Here is a 22,005-nt window from a genome sequence, read left to right on the forward strand (position 1 = left end):
GACCTCATTGCAGTCTACAACACCCTCGTGAGGGGATGCAGAGGGGCAGGTACCAATCTCTTCACTCTCATGACCAGCGACAGGACTCAAGGGAATGGCATGAAGCTGAGTCAGGGAAGGTTTAGGTTAAATATCAGGAAAAGGGTTTTTACCCAGAGAGTGGTTGAGCATTGGAACAGGCTCCCCGGGGAAGTGGTCATAGCACCAAGCCTGTCTGGATTCAAGAAGTATTTGGACAACATTCTCAGGCACATGGTGGGATTCATGGGGTGTCCTGCACAGGGCCAGGATTTGGACTCAATGATCCTGATGGGTCCCTTCCAACTTGGCATATTCTATGATTCTGTGATTCTACTATTTGATCACAGTTCTGTTGGCTGTGCTCATGCATCTTTTGGGGAGTGTTCTAAACAGCAGGCACTAAAATGATCTAAGATCAAAATAACCTTACTGTCATCCCACCCCTTTTCTAGATTATTTTAATCTATTCAATTACACAACACTGTCTGCAAACCAATCTGTGTTGGTGCAGCTGTGAATTGAATCTACTGTAATGTGGGGACAAAACTAAGCAATGAGATGCATGAACTTCTTAAACATTCTATGTCAAAATAACCAATATGTCTTTTATATATTATTTTTTCAGAGACTCTGTTGTATTGGTTTAATATTTTTCAATCCACTCTCTTTACCAACAAGAGATGAAAAATGTTAATAAACTTGCTTCGCATATATGAGAAGTGACTAGAAGCTATTTTGCCTGAATGAGAAAAAATTAAACTCTGTTGATTAGTGTTCGCTCTCAACATCACCACATCTCTCTTACTGTTATTAAATTTTTTTTTTCTAGATGTTGAACTACATCAGTTTCTTTATCTGTTCTGTGCCTCAGATACTATTTCTCTTAAGGTTACATTTCTGCATTTTCCAGGCTGTAGAAAAGCAGAGCAATTAATATATAGATTCTGAAACACATTGAATTGTAAGTCTGACAAATTTTACTGGAAAGTTACAGATTTCACGTAAGTCCTAAAAGCAGCTGGTTAAATATTAATTCAGTTTTCAGAAACACACACTTGAAGAATGTGCAAACAGAGACTGTTGTTTATGTTCACAGTGTCTGCTATGACAAACACAAGTCTTGTAACTCATTTATGCTACACAATACTGCATCATTTAGGAAGGCACTTTCCATTCATATCAGTCATGGGTTGTGACTTTGTTATGCCCTGAAGAACAGTTGATACATTTTTTAGTGGATGCCTGTACACTGAAACCTGGTTGGAGAACACCTATGACTGGTAGTGCCAACATGGATAATGTTATTTAGTGCCACAGTTTTTTTCATAGGGTAGCAAACATAACTTGATGGGCACCAGGTTGAACATGAGCCAACAGTGGGCCCCTGTGGCAAAGAAGGCCAATGGTATTCTGGGTTGCGTTAGGAGGAGCATGGACAGCAGAAGGAGGGAGATGATCCTGCCCCTCTACTCAGCACTGGTGAGTCCACAACTGGAATGCTATGTCCAGTTCTGGGCTCTCCAGTACAAGAGAGATGTGAACATGTTGGAGAGAAGGGCCTTTACAGTAAAGTAGACACAGATAACAACACTCTCCTGGGACATAGGTAACACATCCCAGGTTAACCTCTTCTCTTTGTCTGAAGCACAATAGTGAATGAATTTAAACCTGCCACATCATGAGAGAATGCCTTGACTTACAGCAAGGAAGTATTCTGAAGGGTATTGCTTTGGTCTTCTTCTCTGACACTTTTCTGTAAATATTTATTTAAGTAAAAGTTTGAACTTAAATGTTCCTCTCTGCAGTTGAATGTGTCATGTTCCCCATTAAAAGACATTCAAGTAATTCATGAGTACATTAGCTTCAGCAGAAGATACTGATAGAAATGATGATAGAAAAGGTGATGGAAATGGGTGTTTGGTGTTTGCTGGGAAATGACCACTACAATTTCATTATAAGTAAGACAATAAAGTAGAAAAGATATAGAAATATTATTGTTCATGTAGTTTTGGAATTGTGAAGGCCATTTAATTAATTTAGATCCCCATATCAAAACAGTTCATTTTGTCACAGCTCAGTTGTCATCACCTGACACTGTAAGCTGAATTTTACTTAAATTCTATTATAGTCGAGGACTCAACTCCCAAAAAGTTACCTCAGTGATCTTACGGTCCACCTTTATGATCACTGGTGATCTAATGAATGTAGTCAGTGGAACTGTGGAAAGGTTTTAGAGTTAGTTACATGGCTCACTTCAGTCAGCTAAAACCTAAGTGACTAGTGCTGTTTGAGTTGCCATGGGTTTCTTCCCTCACCTTGAAATCACAGAATATCCTGAGTTGGAAGGGACTCACAAGGGTCATCAAGTCCAAATCTTAGCCCTACAGAGGACATCCACAAGAGTCACACCATGTGCCTGAGATGTTGTTCCAATTGCTGTTCTGACTTGTGTTCCAAAAAGACCCCCGCACAGATGCATACAGTTATCTTGAAATAATGACAGTTCTCATCTTTTGTTCCTAGCCAGAATAAACTGGGATCCGTCCGATCCTCAGATCATATCTGAAGGGCTGTATGCAATTGCAGTTGTGTTAAGTTTCTCAAGAATAGCCTACATCTTACCGGCTAATGAAAGCTTTGGACCACTGCAGATATCACTTGGCAGAACCGTGAAAGACATCTTCAAGTTTATGGTGATATTTATCATGGTGTTTGTAGCTTTCATGATCGGCATGTTTAACCTCTATTCCTACTATCTGGGGGCAAAACAAAATGAAGCATTCACAACGTAAGTACAACTGATTAAAATGTAGTTTTTTTTCTTAACAATAAAGCAATGAAATACAAAATGTGCTTTGCAATGCTACTACATTTTGGACACGGGCAACTGAGATCTCCTTAATAAAACAAGGGAAAATATGTCTTCAAACAGATGGAGATAGACAGGAAAAATACCTCAGAGATTTGGACTTCTATATATGTATAAACTGATTAAGAGGAAATACATGTATTTAAGTGAACTAACTTGAAAAAAAATCAGTATGCCCACACCATGGTTTTACACTGAAATTGTGTAATAGCAAAAATTCAGCTGGAAGATTATGGTCTGCGAGACTCATTTCTTTGAAAATTGATGAATTGCCCTCAGACATCCTGTCTTCTCACAGTTTCAGAATGTTTGTCATAATAATGGTGAAATAATTCATACAAAGTGAACTAATGATGCAATTTAAATAATTTACAGGTTAATTATTTTTTATTTACATTAATTTACATTCAGCAGGCTGTAGCATGTAGATTAGTTAACAAGTAAATCATCGTGACGTTCTTTCAAGCATGGGTATATAATTCCTAAACTGAATCAGATGGTTTTATTGTCAGTCCTAAGTTTTAGGCATCTTGTATTGTGAAACAGCCTGTATGCATGAAATTAGACAGTCTACTGTTATGCACTGTGGTAGAGTTCTGCATTATGATAATGGAAAAATTTGTACACCATATAAAAATGGTAACTGGCAATTTATATAATAAGAATATACAGCTTTTCTTCAGTATTGTATCCATGTGTTCGATTTCTCCTTTTAGTGTTGAAGAAAGTTTCAAAACATTGTTCTGGGCTATATTTGGACTCTCAGAAGTTAAATCGGTTGTCATCAATTATAAACACAAATTTATTGAAAATATTGGTTATGTCCTTTATGGAGTCTATAATGTTACCATGGTCATCGTCTTACTGAACATGCTTATTGCAATGATCAACAGTTCATTCCAGGAAATTGAGGTAAAAACTGATTTTATGATGAAGTATCACCATATTTACTGTTACAAATAATTGTATAAATCTCTCGGAAAATTTTCTTGTTGACATATTGTTTAAGAAAAGTAACACATAGGCTTTTGGAATATATTAGGAGAAAATACTAATTCCACTGTACATTTTTGTTATAAAATAAATGGAAGTTACCTGTGATTGCATTAGTAAGAATCAAACTGGAACAAGAAAGTGTTGCTGAACTCCATTATGTTCCTGAAGAGGATGGCTACATGGTGTGACTTTGTGAATTTTTCACTTGTCTCATTTGTAATTATTAGAGAAATGTCCCTCTTGCTGCAAGGATGTTCACATTCCTACACCTTGGCCTTGCGAGCATGTCTCTAACATGCTGTGTTCTTCTTTCATTAAATAACTGTTGCTCTAGACCTCTGCAGTGAACAAAACTTTACTTGACAAAGAAATCAGCAGGGCTACTGAAAATCAGCATGAATTTTGCATGCCATGGAAAACAGAGGGCTAAATCATTATCATTGTTTTGAAAAAAAGGAAGCAGATCTCCAGGAGCTAGGCCATCTCAGACCTTCCCAGACACCCTTGCCACACAACTGCATGTTCAGGTTTCACACCGCTCTGGTCCCCTGTTCTAGGCTCTGGTTTGGGGCCGTAGCATTGTCTGACTTGAGCAAGAGCAGTGCATTCTCTAGGGAGGTTCATATTCTTCTGACTTGGGAAGACACAGAGCAAACCTATCAGGTTTAGAGCATTAAAAATCAGTCTCTTATCCAAAAATATGCTGACTGGATAAAAACAGCTTCTAAAAACAGGCACAGCAATAACGAGTTATGTTCTTGGACATGATGTCACTCCTTTCTGCAGAAAACCCTCTTAAACTTTGCAGAGTGGAATAAAGTGATTGTTTTGATGATCTTAAATGTTAAACATAAACCATGGTGATGGTAGCATATCTGGTTTAATCATATATTCCAGCAAGTAGAAGGAATTATCTAAGAATCATCTAATCTTTTTTAACTTCATGTTTAAAGTAATAGAGTAATAGTGTCTGTAGACTATTAGCAGGGTCTCTCATTGTAATCATATATTGCAGACTATTTGCACTGACCCTGGAGTAAGCAATGTTTAAATTAAATCCATTCTGTTCTTCTGTAATTGCATTATTTTAAATGGATTATTAAGAACAATTCCATTCACTGAAATTTGATTTTCATGGATCATAAGCAAGTTCTTGATGTGTTAGAGATTAACTTCAGCCATTACATTCAGAACACACATAAAGTTTAGCTAGACCATCTTTAATAGTCAAAGTGGTATTAACAGTGTATTAACAGCTGTGTTTCCATTTTACAGGATGATGCTGATGTAGAATGGAAATTTGCAAGGGCTAAACTTTGGTTTTCTTACTTTGAAGAAGGGAGAACTCTTCCAGTACCCTTCAACTTAGTACCAAGCCCAAAATCTTTGCTGTATCTCCTAATCAGAATCAAAAAATGTATTTCTAAACCATTTCTGTGCCAAAAGAAAAACTTTCAGGAAGATGCGGAGATGAACAAGGTAATTTTGTCATGTATATATTGACTTCTGATTTTAAAACATAAAAATAATTTTAACTTCATTTTTGTTGTTGCCCTGTTTTATTCATGAATTTCCCAATATACTTCATCCAGGGGTGCAAGAACATTCTAGAATACAGAGTTAAAAGCCTTGCTAAAGTCAGGTCAGAAGACATCTACAGCTCTCCCTTTATCTGCAAGTCATTTTATCTCAGAATGCTGTCTAGATGGTCAGACAGATTTTACTTTTCATAAATTCACACCTACTTTTTCCATTCACCATCTGTCCTTTTACATACTCCAAGAGGATTTGTTATTCATTCCAATTTTTTACCAGTGACAGAAGGGAGGTTGAGTGCCCATGTTTGCTGAGATCATAATTTTGACCTTTTTTGAAGATGGGTTTGACATTTGTCTTTCTTCAGCCTTTTGGGACCTCTCCCAATATCCATGTTTTTTCAGAGATGATTCCGTATTTGCAAGGGGTTCATCTGCTCTCTCAGTACCTGTGGATGCAGCCTTTTGGGTCCAAGGGACTTGCCTGGGTCAAGTTCTCTCAAGTAAGCCCTGTCTCCTAGAATCCCTTCACTGAGCACAGAGGCCTGAGAGACTGTTGCTGAAGCCTGAGGCAAAGAAGGCATCAATTCCCTCAATCTTACCATCATCCACTGCCACTTAAATCTGCTTTCCCACTAAACAACGGGCCCACATTCTCCTTGTTCTCTTTGTTATTGTAACAGTAGAAGTTCTTCTTATAAGACAAGCTTTGTCTTTCCTAACACCACACTCACATGCCTGGACAGTTTCTAAATTCCCCTTGATAACCTGTCTCTGCTTCCACGGAAAATGCAGCCTATTTTATCGTAAAGTATTTTTTTATCTGTTTTATTTACATGAGTGAAGTAAAAAGAGCTTGAGTCGATTCACTGGGCTTGCTTAAGGAGGTTGTAGTCAGTGTATTTTTCCTGCACTGTCTTGGCATAAACCAAAGTAATTGCTTTAGGAGAATATGGAATGTTAGGTGATATTGGAAATTTAAAGACTAGCACTATTCTAGCACTATTGTAACATGTTAGGGAAAAAGAGCCATGCAAGACAGTTGATCAGATGTAGCAAGTGGAAGGGTGAGCATGCAAAGAAAAAGAAGGTTAGAATTTGTCATGGTAGCAGAAAAAAAATGTCTTCTATGGAAATTCAAATGTGGAAGGATCTTTGTTAAAATGTACGGTAGTCTGAGCAGAGACCTGTTCAAGGTTACAAGTTCTTGAGTCTGTAGTCAAGAGTCATTAGCCATTATGAAAACAAACACAGGTATTACAAACACTGTTACCAAAGTCAAAATAGTTAACTTCAAATGTCTCATGTGTACTATTGGTAATTTTTCTAGTATCTCACAGATCTCACTTCATTTTACTTGGGAAAACTAATCCTAATGTATTTAAGACCTGACAGGGGCGATACTTCATTTGCTCAGGTTTTTAATGACTGACATTTACAAAACTTGATTTTAAAACCTCTGTGAGTGATAAAGTCATCACCGAAAAATCATGCAAATAAGGAGATGCATATAAACTTAAAATTGAGTGATGGTGAGAAACAACAAATGGTTCTTTTCTAATTCACTTGTGACTTTGAAAATCATATAAGTAAGTTAAATGCTTGTTTTAGTGACTTTTTAGCATGAAATTTATGTTCTTTAAAACAGGTACTCTTAAAAATCTCACTTATACACCCTAAGGAAAGAAGCTGTATTTTTATCACTCCTTTTGAATCTAGTAATTCAGATTGCTAGAAGGGTGCAAAGTGTAATAATTACCAGTTCTAGATAAAACAGTAACAGGTGTATTGGCTTTTACGGCAGTCCCTCTGAAATAGAGCTGTAAGGATGTAAACATCGTTTATCAGATTTTTTCCTAGACCTGAATTAAATTTTAGTCTTCAAATATTAATGCTTTACACTCACTGCAGGTTTTAGTGTAATTAATCCTAAATGAAATGTGCTTACTCTCCAGCCAAAGCAGCTATAAAACTGCAAATCAAATTAAAAAAAAAAAAGCTTTTAGGTTGAAAAACATAAAGCATCTGAGTTACATTTATTCGTTCACCAGCTTTTGCAGCAGGGTGACTGCTATTGCCAGATGATTACATTTTTACTTGCTTTTTGTACCACTGCATGCTGTGGAGATGACTTTGTCTGAATCTGAGATACTGCCATCCTGTGCACTTCTAAAAAGTAACTAAAATGCTTTTGTGTTACTTTTTGACCCACTGTTGTTAATTCGTTATTGTTGAGGCCAGTTTATGGCATCTTTTCAAAGGCATTCTCAGGCTTTTGGATTTTGACTTGGGACTCATTCAGTGCTGAGTGTGTTGGTGCTGCTGTGACTGCTGAGCAAGGAGCTACAACAAATGCAATGAGCTGTGCAAAGATAAGAAAAGATTTGACAAGATCAGACCCAAGACCCCAGACTTAATGGCTGTGTTTGTGCTAGTGAAATGTGAAGCGTAGCTTATCTAGGCATTGAGGCCAATTCGGGAATGGCTTGCCCCTGTTTAAGTAGTTTTCCTTGCAAAGGGCTGCTGCAAGCTCTTGTCGTCAGACCGTTCCTGTTGCCAAACCATGCCTAGGAAGGTAGAAAGTTGTTCTGAGGCAAGTCCTACCTGGAGGAGAGTAAAAGTTTATTGATAGAAGACATTGCATTGCAGGGCCCAATAATGTTAACACACACTTGAGTTTACTGATTCAGATCCAGCCTGTGGGTCTTTCTGCTGCACAGCCAGCACCTTCTCAGTGCAAAAACGCCAGCAGCTTCAGGGTGAGCATGAAGACAGGGATTAGGATTGGAAGGGGGGAAATTCTACTCCTAGAGCCAGCTCTGCCCTGATTATTGTTGGCAGAAAACAAAGCCAGATGCTGTCAGTGCTAAACAGCAAGTAATTTACATAGCTGTGTTCAAAGTGTACCACACCAGAAGTTAATTTCTTGAGACATATCTGCATATAATACTAAAAGCTGTGAAGATGTTTTCTTTTAGGCTGTTGATTAAAACTTGTAGATTTCTTGTTTCAGGCTAGAATTGGAGTTTTAAACATAAAGTGAACAACAAACTCAAACCAAAAAAGGGGAGAAATAAATGAAGGAAAAAGAAAGTTTTAAAGAAACGTCCTTTGATTTTTATTCTAAATTTTAAAATTGCCTTGCAATTGAGAAAGTTTATTGTTTAAGAGTCACAGAAATTCTTCATCTTCCTGAGCTAAAAAACAGTAGTTGCAGATGATGTATTTAAGCCTTGTTCTTGAAACATGGCCCTTCAGAAAAAAATTGAGGGAAAACTATTTATTGAAACCGCTTTAAACCTCCATCCAAATAAGAAAAATATGTCAACTTTTACTCTCCTAGTGCAAAACAATGTTTCTGGAATGTTCATGGGTGGCCTTTGGTTATGGGAGCACAAACTAGTGATTTACTCTGAACCCTCCCTTCTGGTCCAAGCATTTTTGCATTCCAAATCATCACCTGCTTCTGAAAATTGGGATTTAAGACATTAACAGAGTGGTAAACAAAACAACTACAATAATTACATTACTATTCTGATTACATTCAATTTTAAGTAAAACTAGAGAATAATAAAATGAGAAGAAAGTTTAAAGACAAAGGTGTTTTCTAAGATATGTGCTGCATAGAATCATAGAATCAGCTGGCTTGGAAGGGACCTCTGAAATCATAAAATACTCTTGGAGAAGAGTTATTTTGGGGGGGTTGTATCATTGTTTTATTTAATTTACATTATTTCCCCTCTGATCACTCATGTTCAAAAAATGTTAACTTGAAAATACGAATTCTAGTTCAGTTATCAGTATGACAATCTCAATGTACTCTAGTAGTAATTTTGGGGAAAGAAAAAAGCCATAGACATGAAAACTAAAGAGAATTTAAAAATGTTATTTGACATTATGATGAAATCTTGGCAATCTCTGCCACCAAGTGGTCATTCGGCAACGCACAGTAGATATTCTGTCCTGTTAGTGTTGCATATAAAGAGTTTTAATAAAGTTACACACTTATGATTTACCTGCCAACTTTAAGGTGCACTCTCTAGCTAAGTACATTATTCTGTCCAAAAAAAGTGCTGAAGGGTAAAAGTCAAGATAAATTTGTTATAATGTGTCTGATTTTACAAATTTGTGGTGTCTCAACTGATTTTGCCACATAATACCAGTTTTGCTATTTCAAGTGAAAATCAAGTTGTACTTAAGCATTTGATTAACTTTTGAAGTGAACCAGTGTAATATAAATTTGAGACTGGTAACCAGCATGACAGATTACTTTTAAAATATATAATAAAATACATAGTAAATACTAAAAATTTATAAAAAATAAATGAATCTGTAGATTATACATAAACTGGTAAATAACAGGATCATGAATGATATCGCAGCTGCAAATCAGAGATCTAGGAGTGCTGGGACACCAGTCACACATCTGTAGCCCAAGCTCATGGACTAGGGCAGCTTTACCCAAAGAAACTTCCCTCTGCTACAGCAATGAATGCATGCTTTTCCTCTTATTTTACTATATTATTTCTAAAAATGGTGCATGAGAAGTCCAGGGGATGAAATAGCAGGAAGATTGTTTTTCTCTTTTAACCTAGTAGTAAACGTGAGACCCAAGACTGTATTAATAGTTCTAAAATCCTGAAAGACATAGTGATTAAACAGTTGTGTAAACTCACTAGCCATTCCTTTTTATCATAAATCAGATACCTAGTTTAAGTATCAATGTTTAGATAAACTTATGTTTTCTAATATGTATTCAAAACATTTAAAGTAGCTTTATTCAAACAAGAAAAAGAAACAATAACTTGCCTTTTTTATACATATTCTATTTAATTTCCATCCAAATGTAGATTAATATGTAAGAGACAAATATCAATTATTTTATATTTATACTGTTATATATCTTCTGTCATTATTTTTACTTAGTCAAATAAACATAGTCTGAATAGAGAGATGTTTTTCACAAGAATGTGCATAAAATTTGTGAATCTTTCCAAAGAAACAATCCAAGTTCATTGTAAACTTTATATTAATTGCAAATAAATGTTTTTTACCAAAAGGTATGAACTTTTCTTCAGGAAAAAATATCAAAATACAAACCTGATCTAGTGGAAGGTGTCCCTGCCCATGGCAGAGGAGCTGGACTACATGGTCTTTGAATATCCATTCCAAAACAAACCATTCTTTGATTCTATGAAATGCTAAACAAAATCTAAAAGTATTTAAATTATTCCCAGTGTACAACTGCATAAGCATCTAACCCTTCCCTGCTTTCCTCTGTAATGAATTATATCCCAGCATATCCCACATAGTACTTAACAGGCTTCAAAATGCTCCAGTTTGCTTATCTGTAGGTGCTCTATGTGTTGAGACACAACATAGAGAATTTTACTGGAAGTACAACAAAATCCCACAGGATCTGAGACACTGCAATGATTGTCTGGTCCGTTAAAATCGTAAAAATTTTATTGGACCATGTAAAATTTCAGACTTTCTCAGTCCCACTTATTCCTCACCAAGATCAATCAGTATTTATATTTCACAATGTTTATGTTTCTAGCACTAGTTGTTGAACTGGCCCTGTTATTTATGTAAAGTAATAATATTTGTTTTGACAGTTGCTGTTCACTCTTACTGCAGCCCGGTCATTCAACTTGAGTCTCAGTTCACCATTTTGTGATTCTTTAGTCCTTCTCAAAGATGTAAATCAGTAATGAAGCCTACAGATTGCATCCTCCATGTTTCATCAGGGATTTATGCTCTTTCAGCATGTGTAGCAAAGAAGATGCAACTCAAAAATGTCAGCTGATAATCTCGTTGTCCCTGGTGTGAACTGCATAAGCAATTACATTCAGACAGTGAGGGGAGAAGCAAACTCCTTGAGTATTTTGTGGTAGCGGAGGTCACATTAATTACAGGCAAGTGTTATGAAAAAAAAAGGAAAGGGATAATGCTGCCACCCCTCTTTCCTTGGCTTCTCACACATCTGCCCTGATCTTCCCTCATTGGTTGCCTACAAGGCTGTGCCACACTAGTACTGCCTTCCTCCTGATGTGGATTCCCCCTTCTGTGCATCAGAGGAGCAGGATAAAGCCCAGAGTGACATGGCCACTCTATTATGGTCCCTTGGACGTGTTAGGAGCAGGTGAGAGGCAGAGTAAATAGAGAAAACCTACCAGTTCTCACTTTACTACAACACAGTCTGAAAGTGTTTTTTCTCACTCTTGTAATGAAATTCTGTACATGTATAAGGACATTACCACAATAAATTAACATTTCCCAGTTGAACTTAACAGTTAGTGTTCTGTCACATGATGTATGTATACACAATATATACACGATATATCTGTATTTTTCTTTTATTTATTTTGAATTATAAATAATCTTTCCATTTCAGCTTGGTCAAAGGAAGCAGTCAAGTATAAGAAGCTCAGATGAAATTCACTTAAACAGTTTAAACAATCCTCCAAGACAATACCAGGTAAAAACAGTTTATTTTTGAACAAAATCAAGAAGTAGTAGAACTGGCAGAGTGATGTCTTGAGGACAGTTTTGAATTTATGCTAAACAACATGAGTCAGGAATAAATTCACAGGCCTTGTATATATCCAAAATAAATGTGACGATTTAGGTATTTGCAGTACAATCTGGACGTGTTTTTCTCTCCTCTTTGTTTCTTAAATGCTACCCTTATAGTGTAATATTTTAAAGCGCTTGAGAAATGTTTTTAGTTTTAGAGACAGGATGAGTCTTCAACTGTACAATGGAAATTGAGAAAACCAAAAAAACCCTCAAAAACTTCCCATTCCATCTGCTGAAGCAGATTATTGTTCCACACTTCTGTATACAAATACTACAAGCACTGCAAATATCTGTCAGCCTTTATGCTGTCAATACAGTCTGTTTTTTCTTTGCCTCCTAAACAACTGCAGTGAGCCTTTGCACAGTTAAGTATAAAGAGACCCAGCACAGTCCACCAAAGGACCAGCTATTCTGATCCAAAGACTGCTACTTTCCTTCCTGAAATACTATACAGCAGGTGGAAAGGAAGAAGCAAGAGCTGCCTGGTAAATAGAATACGACAATCTGAATGAAAAGGGTATAGAAAACAAGTATACTTTATTGACCATAAGACAGAAAAAAAGCTCTTCCCCCTGGGCAGAGCTAGGTCTGCTCCATTCTTATGTTATACAGTGTCTGCACAAGTGTGTTCCAAAAACTACCTCACTTTTTCACAGCCAATTTTGTTAGGACGCAGTGATAGATATTAAGATTAAAATTTTACCCCATCAACATGCAGATATGTGGCTTTGTATATGAAACCTTCTTGGATTACTAGAATAAACAGTACAGCTGCTGACCTTGCAAGCATGACTGTAGTGATGGTCTGGAACCACTAATCTGGGATGACTCACCACACAACCAGCTCTGGCTGGTTTTATTACTGTACAGACAAAAGCAGATACATAAATCTATGTACATTTTATATCTTATGGTGAAAAACAAAAAGTATTTTGTTGTGATGGACTACACCATATGAAAATATTAAACCCAAAGACAGAAATACAGCTCCTAAAAAGTGTTTGGATACCTTGTTCTTTTTCGAGTCATTTGAACTAATGGGAGAATCAGGGGCAGAATTCTTTTTTCCTAGAAGGGTAAAATTTACAATAAATTTGCTGGCCTGGGTTCCCCTTATTATTAGTGGAGAAGTTAGCCATTCTCATGATGTGATCTATTTGATCAGTTTTAGTTGTCTGAGATAAACTGTGCTCTCAGGTTTGCTCTCTTTATCCGTAGAAGGAATTAAAGGTGACAGATATGTGTATTTGCATAGATGCATATGTATTTGGTTAGATGTGTATTTGCATATGTATTTGGTTAGATGAGTCCCGGCTGAGACACTTAAATGACTCTTAGAATTGTGGGTCCCTTTTTCTCTAAGCCCAACATTGGGAAAACATAACTTATTAAATATAATATCAAAATAGTTTAAAATAAACTGATGACAAAAGGGTTTAGCAATTAGCACTGCTAAACAGGGTCATTGTCACCTTGTGGTAGCAGTAAAGGTCAGATAGTGTCACCTATGTGGATATCAAAGCTACAACTGTATTGATCATTCTTATAGACTCCAGTTAAGTAAGTTAAGCTTCATGAATTCTGACATTTGTAAAATGTGTTTATTTTTCTATTTTTCAACTACATATATGTGCAGAATCATAAAGTTTCAATATCTGCTATAGATGAAAGCAGAGATTTTTACATTCTATTTCTTTAACCTGTCGAGTCCTACACTGAAATGTCTGAATGCAACAGAAGGTAACAGAGCTGTTGTAATTTAACCTGAGCTGTCAACTAAGTACTTCACAGTTGCTCACTCACTCTCCTCATACCACCCCCAGAACCCCATGGGATGAGGAGGAGAATTGTAAAAGGTAAAACTTGAGGGTTGAGATAAGAAAACTTTATTAATTTAAATAAAGTAAAATATAATAATAATAATAGTAGTAGTAGTAGTGAAAAGGAGAGATAGAGAGAGAGAGAGAGAGAAAGCACAGTGATTGGCCATTTAAGGCGAAGTCTCCCCAGTTTGCATACTGAGCATAACATTCTATGGTATGGAATATCCCTTTGGCCTGTTTGAGTCAGTTATCCTGGCCATGCTCCCTTCCTGCTTCTTGTGCACCTCCTTACTGGCAGAGCATGAGATACTTAAAAGTCCTTGACTTAGGGTAAGCACTGTTCAGCAACAACTAAAACACCAGTGAGTTATCAACATTATTCTCATAATAAAACCAAAAGTCACACTGTACCAGCTAGTAAGAAGAAAACGAACTCTATCCCAGCTGAAAGCAGGACAAGATCTCATATTCTGAAATGTTGTAAAAATAATAGTCCAACAAAGAAAACTTTTTTCTTCCTTTCTTCTCTTTAGAAAATAATGAAACGTCTCATTAAAAGATATGTATTGAAAGCTCAGATAGATAAGGAAAGTGATGAAGTCAATGAAGGTGAGTATGTTGATTAATTGTATGTTTAATCAGATAATCAAGACAAATTAAAGTGGTTACATATGCCACTTGAAAAAAAAGTTTCCAAAATACTTAATTCACTTTACATGTTTACAAGTGTTAGATATAAAATTACCATGAAATTGAAGTTAAAGAAGAGATAGGATTCCTGTCTCTTGCGTCCCATCAGAAAACATCAGTGATCTGATAAGTTGTCAAAAGTGTTGCTACTCTAGTAATAATAGAAACATAGGATCATTTGGATTGGAAGGGACCTTAAGGATCATCTAGTTCCTTAAGGATCATCTACTTCCAACCCCCTTGCCATGGGCAGGGACACCTTCCAGTAGGCTAGGTCGCTTAAAACCCCATCCAACCTGACCTTGATCACTTAAAGGGATGGGACATCTGCAACTTCTCTGGGCAACCTGTTCCAGTGCCTCACCACCCTCACAGGAAAAAATTCCTTCATAATATCCAATCTAAACCTACCCTCTTTCAGTTTGAAACCATTCCCTCTCATGCTGTCACTGCGTGCCCTTGTAAAATATCCCTCTCCAGCTTTCTTGTAGACTCCCTTTGGACTTGGGAAGGCTGCTGTGATGCCCAAGGCATTTCCCATAGTGAGACTGCATTTAATGCAGCAGTTGATTTGAGGCATTCCCATATGAATTTTCATTTGTGTCGGGATGTGTTCTTATTGTGAATTCATATATGGGGATGCATATGTTTCAGCTTTTTCTGTGTTTGATTTATTAGCTGGAAACATCTAGTAAATGCACTTCACAGGGATGTTCTTGTCTGTTTGCACCCATCTGATGCTAGAAAGATACTTAGTGCAGTAGGAAAAGGAGAGGACTGCTCTCTTTTGGACAATGAGAAGCTCTGTTGCTGGCCAAGAGGACTCAGGCAACACCAATCTGCATGCTCTGCAGAAAAGGACCTGGGGGTGTTGGTCAACAGGGGCTGAACATGAGCCAGCAGTGTGCCCAGGTGGCCAAGAAGGCCAATGACATCCTGACCTGTATCAGCAATAGTGTGACCAGCAGGACCAGGGCAGTGATTGTTCCCCTGTACTCAGTACTGGTGAGGCCGCACCTCAAATTCTGTGTTTTGGGCACCCCACTACAAGAAAGACATTGAGGTGCTGAAACATGTCCAGAAAAGGGCAATGGAGCTGGTGAAGGGTCTGGAGCACAAATCTGACGGGGAGCGACTGAGGGAACTGAGGATTTTAATCTGGAGAAAAGGAGGCTCAAAGGTAGACCTTATCATCCACTATAACGACCTGAAAGGAGGACGTAGTGAGGTGGTGATTGGACTCTTTTCCAAAGTAAGAAGTTACAGGACAAGAGCAAATAGTGTCAGGGAGAGATTTAGATTGGACATTAGGAAAAACGTCTTTACAAAAAGGGTTGTGAAGTATTCAAACAGGCTGTCCAGGGAAGTGGTTGAGTCACCATCTCTGGAATTATTTGAAAGGCATGTAGACATGGTGCTTAGGGGCAAGGTTTAGAGGTGGACTTGGCAGTGCTTGGCTAATGATTGGGCTTGGTGATCTTAGAGGTCTTTTCCAACCTAAATGATTCTGTGATTCTATGATTCTGTGATGTCTCTTGCAGCAGAACAGCAGCTTCCATATAAGAGATCATGTGAGTTTTGTGAACTGATGTGACCTCTCACACTTTTGCCTTCAGATTTGTTTGATTCCTGAACTGCATCTTCATATTCCTGTCTGTAAGCCACCATTCACCAACAGGCAACAGAGCATCTGCTTTTTCTGTTTCAACAAAGAAATACAGAAAAAACCTGTGATAATTGTGAGATATTTGGATATGGTGGTTTTTTTCTTTTGTTTCTTAATAGTATGATCTTCTAATATCTGTTACAGGTGAACTGAAGGAAATTAAACAGGACATCTCAAGTCTCCGGTATGAACTCCTTGAGGAAAAATCTCAAAATTCTGAAGATCTGGCAGAACTTATAAGGAAACTTGGGGAAAAACTGTCAATTGACTCTAAGGAAGAAGAAAGCAAGAGATAACCGAAATGTTTAAGAGATGCAACAGAATGTTAACAATTCACTTAAAGCCATATTTCTGTTTTTCTCAAGTCTAGCTCACGTTTATACAGAAGATTCAGAAATTAAATCATTCCAATTCTTTATTGAAAAAACACAGTGACAAGTCCTGTGGGTGTACAGTAGGGAGGGGATGCCACTTCTGTAAAGATATTTATTCTTTACTTGCTGAAAAAGAGTTAATTTGAGATAATTTAGATACTCAATTTACCTCTTTTAGAGTTCCAGTGGAATCTTGATAAGGCCAGTCATGAAAGACTAAAAGCATAGATCTAAAATTTTCCTACATTACTGTTTCTGTTTATTTTTTGCAAATTTCCTTTTGTAAAGATTCTTACATATATTTTAGTGAAGCAAAAGAGAAAAATTCCACGCTTTTACAGATATGTATATATCTATCTATCTCAAAAGCTATTTAATTTTTCCAGCATTCCCAACTGGGGGGGGGAGGGGTTGAATTCTTAAAAATGAATGGGATATTAAAATAATTTAGGAATGTTTCCATGCAGAGGTAAAGTATCAAGATATGCATAGCACTGTATTACACTTCTCCCAACTTATCCCTGTCGCTGCTGGACTGGACTATCCTGAAAGATCCCTAGGTTCCAATGGGAGTCAGAGCATTTATAAATAAGTATTTTTCATCAAGTTTATTAAGAAGCTATTGCTGAGACCAGAAGAAAAATTTTTTTAATCCATGATATTTAATCATTGATGTTCTAATCTCTTTCAGAATTCCCAGGCTCTTCAGCTTTTATGTCTTGAACTGAACCTCCCAAACTACAGGGTGGGGGGTTGAATGTAACAATTTTATTTAAGGTAGAAGATACTAAAATGTTAGTTGAAACCTCTCTCTGAATTCTGGCGGTAGCATACATGGGGGACCATGTTTCCCCATAGTTAAATCTGTTTAAATCATAACATTTTCTTCAGATCTCTCCATAGTAAAGAAAAGCATCTTGTTTCAAAAGTTCATGAAATCTCATCTTCTTTGCATCCCTCATCCTTTTTTCCACCGGAGAAAGCTCAGTTCTTGTGCTGTGTTCTTTAGGGCTCCAAAGAAGAATCTCCATGCCATCAGCAGAGGCCTCTAGTGCTTTCACCCTACCGACTGCAATACTTCTATGTCTCTTTCTGTTAAACTGGAGATGAGGTGTCTGTCTCTGGCTGTTTGTTGTGTCACTAATATGCCCATGCAGGACAGTCAGCTAGTTTCTCTCTCTCCAGGTAGATACAGCATAAATTCCAGATAATTTTTTCCCCAGTTAATACAGTAATTTGTATTTCTCACTGATTCTGTGACTGTTATAAACATATATTGGGCATCTCTCCTCTCTTTAAGTTTGGTTGCGATTAGTGAAAGGGTTGTGAAAAATTGCAACAGGGACATCAAGGTGTAAGAATGCACCTGTAAAAGACTTGTATGTTTAAGAAACAAGGATGGAAATATCAGTAATTGCTTTAAAATTAGCTTTGTGAAATTTATTTATTGTGGAATGTATCTCAATATAAATAACCTCAACCTCCTTTTTAGGCTGAGGTTATTTTTTAATGAGTTTAGATTAGTTTCCAGCTGAATTTACTGATAGTCCTTTTTAAAAAAATTTCTGGTGGAATCACTGTATATTTTCAGGGAAAAAAAACCAAAACAAAACGTGTATTAGAACGGGTTTTGAAATCATATGGAGACAGGTGGAGGCAAGGGTCTGAAGTCAGCCTGTCCCGAGGTTGTTTGTCACGGTGTGGGGGAACTGCTTGGCACGTTAGTTTAGCCACCTGTGGAGCATGTGGGACAATCTGTGTCCTTGGGCTCCAGGCATAATGAACTCAGGGTTTATAAACTCCCAAGGCTTCTTATTCTGAGGGAGAAAAAAGAAAGTGAGGTTTTCAAAGATAGTAGAGCATGGGCAGTTGGTGCGACCTCAGACTGGAAGGCAATGTGACCATAACTTCACTGCCTTTTGGCTCCTGGACAGTTCCTGGTCATCTCCCTCGGGCAGGACTGGCCACTGATTTTGAGTTCCCACTTGAGTATTTTGGACCTGGTTTTCTGAAGCAGTGAGCAGTTAGTTCAGCACCATTGAATTACTGTGTTAGAGGCCATGCTGCTCAAAGCGTATCTTCCACCTGTGACAAGCTCCTCGGAAAATCTGTTGGTCAAAATTTGAGGTAACAGGGACAGTCAACATTTGCTTTTGGTAATCAGAAGTCTTTAGTTTTGGTCATTGTAATGTGCAGTTTGGACCTGCTATAGTGCTAGGTGATGGTAAACCTTCACTCTCCATAAACTCACTGAAAAGAAGTACGTGAACACAGTTTAAGATCCAGGCACTTCTAAAGATTTTTATTACAGAGGTAAAATGTACACTGTGAATTTGTTTAAGCCCAAAATTTGGCTTACCTTAAAACAATCAGATCGTAATGTATATATTGTATTTCATTAAGAAAATACATATAGATTTTTTATTTCAATGAAGATATTTTATACATAGTTATTACTCATGGAACAATTTGTTAAATATATTTGAAGAGGTCTATTACCAAATGTAGTGTGACAAACAATGTAGTATTCAAAATGAGCACAATACCAAATATATTATTCTGTTTAAAAAAAATTAAATGTATCAGACTCAAAATATCTTTGTGATACATTGTATGAACATGTTGGTATTTCACTGGGAACCATTGGTTGCTCTTGCTTGGAAGACTAATGTGATAAAATACTTTCATTTGCTAGCAACACTAATACGAAAAGAGTTTCAAAGAAGGTACAAGGGTCTTTTCATACTTGATTAGATTCAAGGCCAAGTATTTTTTCTGCTGTGACTAACTGTGACTCATGCCAGATGTTTCAGAACATCTGCAGTAGGTAACAGATAATTTTCATCTTATATAGTTCTTCTTTTGGTTTCTAATAAAAAAGATTGATATAACTTTGATGAGGAAGTATTTCCAGATTTGTTTGTCAATTATTAAGATAACAAGATAGTCTTGATACCCACTTATTGTTTCTTGAAATTTTTTGAGCTCAGCAATTCAGTTTCTGTAGCAGCAACTTCCACATCTAAACCAGACCTGCTATGAAGAAGTATTGACTTTAAATATTTTTTCCCCTGAGTATTTCTTAAGCTTGAATTATGAGGTACAGTGAGTAGAATCTGTTATCTCTTAGACATTCTTCTTTCTGTTTCTCCAAATATATTTCACTAAAAGATAACAAAAGGCTTAAGAAGCTTTGAAGATAAGAGAATACAGTAAGAAAATCCACAAATAAACAAATCTTTATTCAATATTTTCTCACACTTTTCTGGATGAAATAGTCATGTCTAAATATTGGGAAAAAGCTTTATACATTCTGGAGAACCATGAATTTTATTAGAGAGTAATACTGCAATGCAAGCTTAAGGTACTCAAGATTTACAGTGAGGTCATGAATAAGAGCTGCAGGATTTCACATGAAAATTCAGATATGACAGGTAAAAATCTGCTGTATTTCACCCTATCTTAGAGCACTTACATGCCAAGCCAATGAATCCTACTGGTTTTAGAAGTGAGATCTACAGGTTCATCTGATTTTAGATGCCAGCCATGAAGACTTCTGCCTCTGAACTTGTCTAGAATTTCTTTGTATTCAGTGAACAGAAGCGGTCAAAGGCAGGATTTTGTGTCATCTTAAGGTAGATAAGTATCCCAGGTGAGTCACATTGTAGAAGTGATCATTTTTCTCCTGTTACTCTGAAGAAGCCACTGTGACTGTTTATATTGTAGCAATGTTTATATTGAAGTGTGAGAAGTCCCAGCTTGACAGAAATGAGCACTGCAGCACACTGCAGAGCCATAAACAAATGCTCATCTGCTTGTAAGTGCTTGAGCTGATGGGGACACTCATTGAGAGGGGCAGGATCTAACTTGCCTTCAGAAAAATGTAGCCCGTTCCAAAGAGATGGTGGGTGAGTAGGATCTTCTTTACTCTGCAGGAATATTTCATTTTTTCCTTCATTAGTGTTACTGTGTGTATGCATAAATGAAAATACCCATTAACCAAATCTGTCACAAAGGTGAGAAAAACTCTGTTAACAGTACACATGGCAACTAAATTCTTGTTGATAAACTAGGAATTTTATGACAGAAGTTTGTATTTCGTGTTTTAGTACATTGGGGTGAGCATATATTTTCAATAACATGTCTTCAAGATTTACAATATACAGCTTGTTCTTGGCAGTACTTCAGCTATAGCAGCTGTATCAAGTAATTTACTAAGAACACGTTCTCATAACTGCCTTGTCCCAAAATGTAATTTAGTCCAACAAAATCTTGCATTTGCTTCTTAGAGATTTCTCTCAAGCTTGAAATTAGTAGCTGAACATTGCAATTAATATGTTGTAAACCACATAATGTGGAACTGTACTCACTTGCAGAACAGTAGAACTTGTCCTTATAGTGCAAATTGCTAATTTTTCATGTAAATATTTAATGCTTTGTAAAATCTGTTACAAAATGCCTAGTGTGAATAATATTTCTAAGACTTATGTTCTTAGTTAAATATTAATTTGGCCTGTGGAAAATAGAACTCACAAAGTTTGTATTTGGAAAGCTACTTGTACTTCAGGAGCTTATACTGAAAGAGAAGTTAAGCAAGGCTGAGGAGTGTACAATAAACTCCATAGGCTTAGAAATCCAGGGAATCCCATGCACTGTTCTTCCCTGGTGTATATTACTTTAAGTACCTCGAAACATTTCTTTTTTTCTCTTTTTTTCATTGTTGCAAAAACCAAATCTCCTGTTTCTCTTTTTGTTCCTGTCACCATCTGTAATATGACAGTGCAGTAGGGATCACAAAGTACAAACTTTCAGTGGTTTCTCTGTCCAAACAAGGATTTTAGTAGAATCTAGTTTTGTTTTAAGCTTTTCAGTATTCTGTGATTCAGCTCCTTCACATTTATTCTTTATTCCTTTAATTGATGGACCTCCAATCAAAGCATTTTAAGAAGATCAGATCATATTGTATGCAAAGTGCATTAGATAAATAATTATCAACATTAATAGCAATGTTTTTATGCTTTTTTATACATGAACACTTTTATACCACTTCGATATTTCATTGTGCTCTATAAACAACGAGTATACTCTAATAGATTTGCACAGTCTGTCAAAAAGGGCATAAATAAAATGACAACTGGTCCAAAACTTACTCACTCTCAAATACAAATAAATTTAAACTCCCATGACCTTTGTCAAACCAGATCAACTCTTTGTTTCTCAGTTTCTTCCTTTATGCTAGAGGAGAATGATACTAACTTGTGACAACATGCTCAAATAAATAGTTTGAGGAATTTATGAAAGAGAAAACTTCAGTTCTTTCTCAAAGGGAGCATTTCCTTGTTTCCACAGAAGATTTTGCGCAACTTTACCAGAACTCTGATGGTTTAATCAACTTCAGTAGAAAAAAACCCACGAGATTTCATGAGTTTAATGTCTTCACAGCAAAAGG

At 36.7% G+C, this 22,005-nt stretch overlaps 1 protein-coding gene across 2 annotated transcripts in view; it reads left to right on the top strand.

Annotated features, from left to right (window-relative positions):
* TRPC6 (transient receptor potential cation channel subfamily C member 6) overlaps positions 1-18,045 on the top strand; it is a 79,283-nt gene extending 61,238 nt beyond the window's left edge. For both annotated transcript variants that reach the window (XM_027639318.1, XM_027639393.1), the window contains exons 7-12: positions 2,545-2,809; positions 3,607-3,802; positions 5,162-5,365; positions 11,819-11,902; positions 14,360-14,435; positions 16,327-18,045. In XM_027639318.1, coding sequence (XP_027495119.1) covers positions 2,545-2,809; positions 3,607-3,802; positions 5,162-5,365; positions 11,819-11,902; positions 14,360-14,435; positions 16,327-16,478 — 977 coding nt within the window. In that variant the 3' untranslated portion in view covers positions 16,479-18,045. The remainder of the gene's footprint in view (positions 1-2,544; positions 2,810-3,606; positions 3,803-5,161; positions 5,366-11,818; positions 11,903-14,359; positions 14,436-16,326) is intronic.
* The last annotated feature ends 3,960 nt before the right edge of the window (positions 18,046-22,005 follow it).

This window comes from Corapipo altera, unplaced genomic scaffold (genome assembly GCF_003945725.1).
Source record: "Corapipo altera isolate COAL_440 unplaced genomic scaffold, ASM394572v1 0, whole genome shotgun sequence".
Lineage (NCBI taxonomy): Eukaryota > Metazoa > Chordata > Aves > Passeriformes > Pipridae > Corapipo > Corapipo altera.